The 4,268-nt window shown below is 50.7% G+C and overlaps 1 protein-coding gene across 4 annotated transcripts in view; it reads right to left on the reverse strand.

The window, feature by feature from the left end:
* Sh3pxd2a (SH3 and PX domains 2A) overlaps positions 1-4,268 on the reverse strand; it is a 203,561-nt gene that overhangs the window by 10,859 nt on the left and 188,434 nt on the right. For all 4 annotated transcript variants that reach the window (XM_055591630.1, XM_055591631.1, XM_055591629.1 and 1 more), the window contains one exon: positions 3,909-4,026. In XM_055591630.1, the coding sequence (XP_055447605.1) occupies positions 3,909-4,026 (118 nt within the window). The remainder of the gene's footprint in view (positions 1-3,908; positions 4,027-4,268) is intronic.

Genomic DNA, 4,268 nt, shown 5'->3' on the forward strand with positions numbered 1-4,268 from the left:
CACACACACACACACACACACACACACACACACACACACACACACACGTTACCCTCAACCTTGGCCAGAGAAGCTTCTCTCTGAGGTGGTCAGCAGCGGTTTATGCAGAAACTTGTAACTGGTTTTAATGATTTTAATGCTAAGAATTATTGACTATTGAATGTGCTGTCTGTAATGTTATTATTACAAAAGCATGAGGCTGGTCAACCGATATTCTCTGCAAGAGGTTTATTAGGACATGAAGAGAGAGAGAGAAAAGGGAAGCGGTGCCCCGAGAGAGAGAGAGAAAGTAAGAGAGGAGAGTAAGAGAGAGAGGGCCAGTATAAGAGAGTAAGAGAGAGACCACGTGTCGGGGTCATCCCTTTAAGGGGCAAGGTAACCAGGCCTGCCAGGTGTGGCCACCTGGCTGGTGACACATGATAACATCCTAAGTTGCTGAGTAACCCAGGAGCAGGTTGTGTTCCAAAATACTAACACTGTCCTACGTGGGATATCTGCATTGCTACAGCTCTTACTATATCACTGCAGGCTCTCAGGTGACGTCACAAAAGAAGGCGTGAGATGAATGAAAGAGCCGGAGAGTGGGGCAGCGCTGGGAAATACTATTTTCTAGATGTGACTCCGCTGTTGCACCCATGAACTCACAGTGGCTGCGTTACCTGAGCAAGATCAAGGCAACAAGATCAATAAACATGACGGCACTAATTCAGCCCAGTGGGGAGAGGAAGGGGAAGTGTTGGGGTGCCTTCTGAGAGTAGAAAGTGGGGACACACATATGGTAAAAATATAGTGTCTACATGTACAAAAGTGTCGAAGACTGATAATTCTATTTTTTATTTTTAAGCTCTAGGTTGGCCTGGGCTAAAGAGAAAGACCCTATCTCAAGAAAGAGACAGGGAGGGTTTAAGCCTTAGCACTTCACAAACAAGCATGGAGGCATGCACCTACATAAAATCCCAGCACTCAGGAGGTTGGAAGCAGGGGAGCAGAAGTTCAAGGCCACCCTCAGTTACATAGGCTAGCCTGGGTACAAGAGAGCTTGTGTCAAAAGACAGCAACAACAACAACAAAAAGGAGAGGGTGGGGAGGTGGCCAGCACCAAATGGGGGAGGGTTTGAGTGCTGCAGGAGGGACAGCAGACAGATCTGGTTCACAGAGTGAGCCCACAAATGGAACCTTTCAATGCTGTGAGCCAAAACCAAACTATCCAATAGGTGAGTTGATGACAATTAGGAAAAGCAAGTGAGATCTGGCCTCTCATCATTCAGTAAAAAGACGGAAAAAAGAAAAAACAAACAGGCACAGTGGCTGAGGCAGGAGGACTCAAGTTACACCAGCTTAGGTTACATGGGAGTACCAGGCTAGCCAGGACTGTATACAGGACTACAAGATGGTGTTTTTAAAAAAAATGTCATGTTTATGTAGTCTTGAAGGTTGAAAAAGCCTGTCTTTGTTGGTTTGTTTTTTGGGACCGGTTTCTCTGTGTAGCCTTAGCTGTCCTGGGCTCCCTCTGTAGACCATGCTGGCTTTGAGCTCCCAGAGATCTGCCTGCTTCTGCCTCCCAAGCACTGGGACTAAAGGCACCACCATCACCACTGATGGAAAAACCCTGACTGGGGCTACAAATCCAGAAGCATAAATGCACATGAAAGCGCATGACTGGATAAAATTCAAACCATTGTTATGGCAAAACTAAGCCAAAAGTTCATAAACAAAGGCTGAAGGCAAATGACAGGGCTGACTTAATTGTTGATGGTTCCTTGACTTTTAAAAACAAATCCCCTCTCTTCCTCCACATGGTGTTAAGCCTTTACCCAAATCCACAGGGAGCTTGCTTCCGGGCCCAGCACTGGCTGGCCAGTGCTTCCAACTCTAGGTTGCAATGTCCCCATCTGCTCCCTGGGACACAGCTGGCTCTTACAGACCAGATGTCTGCCCTTCCTGATGTGACCTTGATCTTGGGAGTGTGTTAGGTAAGAGAAAAGGGACATAGAGGTTCGGACAGGAGGTCACGTCACTGAGAGGCACACACAGGTTGTGCCCAGCTTACTTGTTCCTTGGAAGGCAGACATTACTGAACTGAGGTTGCCTCCTGATGTAATGGGTACTCATAAGCATGGAACGTTAAGGGTGGAGAGGAACACTAAGAAACAGCAAGTGTCTGACCTTGCTATGGTAGTAGCTAAGGCTCAGAGAAGTTAGCAGAGGGGCCCGAGGAAAAGCCTGTCACACCAGGCCCAGAGCCTGAGGTTTTTGAAGCTCAGAAAAAGACCTTGCTGGTATCTTGTTATGTGAAAGTAGAAGAAGAATAGGGATGGGGTTTCGGGGTAATAGTCAGGCCCACACACAGCCTGGGGTGTCCCATTTCATAGCCTCTGTGTTGTACACGCTGTATGGATAAAGCTATGTTCCAGGCTTTGTGTTACAGGATACAGCAGGCAGCATGGGGTCAGGGGGCGGCTGTGTGTCTGGGCCCAACGTCCCCATGGCTGTTTCCCAGCTCTGTAGAACTGACTCCAGAGGGATGCAGGCTGTAGAGGGAATGTGGAGGAGACAGGGAGAGAGGAAAAGAGGGAAGGAGAGGAAGGGAGAGGGAACGAGAATAAGACGGAAAGGGGGGAGAGACTAAGGCTGGGGGAGGAAAAGAAAGACAGGAAATGAGGATCAACACACAGCTTGGAATGTTGGGAAATAGCATGTTTAAGGAGGTATCTGGCAGCCTTCTTAAGGTAGAACGGGATCACTAGGGTCCTTCTCAATTCAAGTTCTCACTGGCTGAAAAGGACCAAGCTGTAGGGACAGTAGCTGACTAGAAGTTGCCCAGAGTGACGCTTTTCATCTATTCATTGTCGTAACACACACACACACACACACACACACACACACACACACACACACTCTCCCAGACAAACAAACAGAAAACCCACACTATAAAAGGCAGCTGTGGTGATCACTTAGGCCACCAGCCTGCAGGCCTTTCCATATCAGGCTTGATGGATTTGCAGGCTGGTTCCAGCTTTCATTGCTCAGAGAACATAAAAGACCAGGAGTGGCTGCTTGGGTTAACACATGTGTAAGTAAACAGCCCCATGCCACATAACAGTATAGAAAGGTACACCCCAGTCCCCCAGGGCGCCAGGGCAAGGGTGGCGGGGACTTCAGTTCACACTAAGGCTGCAGCCCGGACTAACCTGTAAGGCCTCCCAGCTTGGCCGTGCTCTGAGCCACTTAGCCAGTGCTGCTTAATGTGCACATTGGTGGATCACAGGGGCCTTTGAAAAGGGCCAAAGTGAGTCTGGGGGTGTGGTGAACCGAGGCAGCTCATAGAGGGGACTATTCTGTTAGCCGGGTTGCAAGCAGAAGAGAGAGAAGCTGAGCAAATTCCCCACAGCTGAACTGCCCCAAAGGAACTTTCTGAACACAAACCCATTTAAGGCAGGTCTAGGGTTGGTAACAGCAGAATGAGACCCACAGAGTTCAGCTTACAATAGTCCTCTAGAGACGTGCCAAAATGAATCTCTCACTGAGAAGAGCGATTAGGCTCTGGGACAGACAGAAGGAGGGAAGAGATCTCACTTCTATCCCCACCTTACATCCAGCCCTGCAGGGTGCAGTGGCCACCATCAGAGAGGCCTGTGTCTGGAGCCCTGAGTGTTGAGCTGTGAGCTGCAGAGGCAGCGCCCGCTGGGGCTTAGCAGGGCCTGTGGAAGCTGGTGTCTCAGGTTGTCTCAGCTGAAGAACAGGCTAGGCAGCCAAGGTGGATGAGGAAAACAAAATTCAGATGGGCTGAACTCTTGGCAGGTACAGGGGAGGGATTGCACCGCTGCCTGTGAGCTGAGCAGAGTCGGCACATCATCCGTCTGTAGCCTGCTCTGCGTGGGCTCTGCTGCCCGGAGCCAGACGCCTACCTGATGTACCACCAGCCTTCCAAGTTCTTTCGGATCACCTCCACAGTGACACCCTTCTCGAAGCCAATCTCGTCCTTGCTCTGGCTCGTGTAGGGCTGCACGGTGACGTACTTCTCTTCTGTGCGTGGGCGGGCGAGTGAGAAAGCACAGTCATTGGAGGCTGAGGTGCAGATCCTATCTCCCATTCCCCTCTGCCCCGCTGAGCACCTAAAATGCCCTGGGCCAGCACTGGCTTTTCCAGAGAAGAAGAAAGGAGTGGAACTCAGAGAGCGGGGGGGGGGGGGGGGGGGGCCCGCGCTTCCCCGTCGAAACCCAAAAGGCGGGGGGGGATGTGGGGGGTGGCGCACGCCCGGGGAGGGG

The sequence above is a fragment of the Psammomys obesus genome, unplaced genomic scaffold, assembly GCF_907164565.1.
Source record: "Psammomys obesus unplaced genomic scaffold, mPsaObe1.curated_primary_1811, whole genome shotgun sequence".
NCBI lineage: Eukaryota > Metazoa > Chordata > Mammalia > Rodentia > Muridae > Psammomys > Psammomys obesus.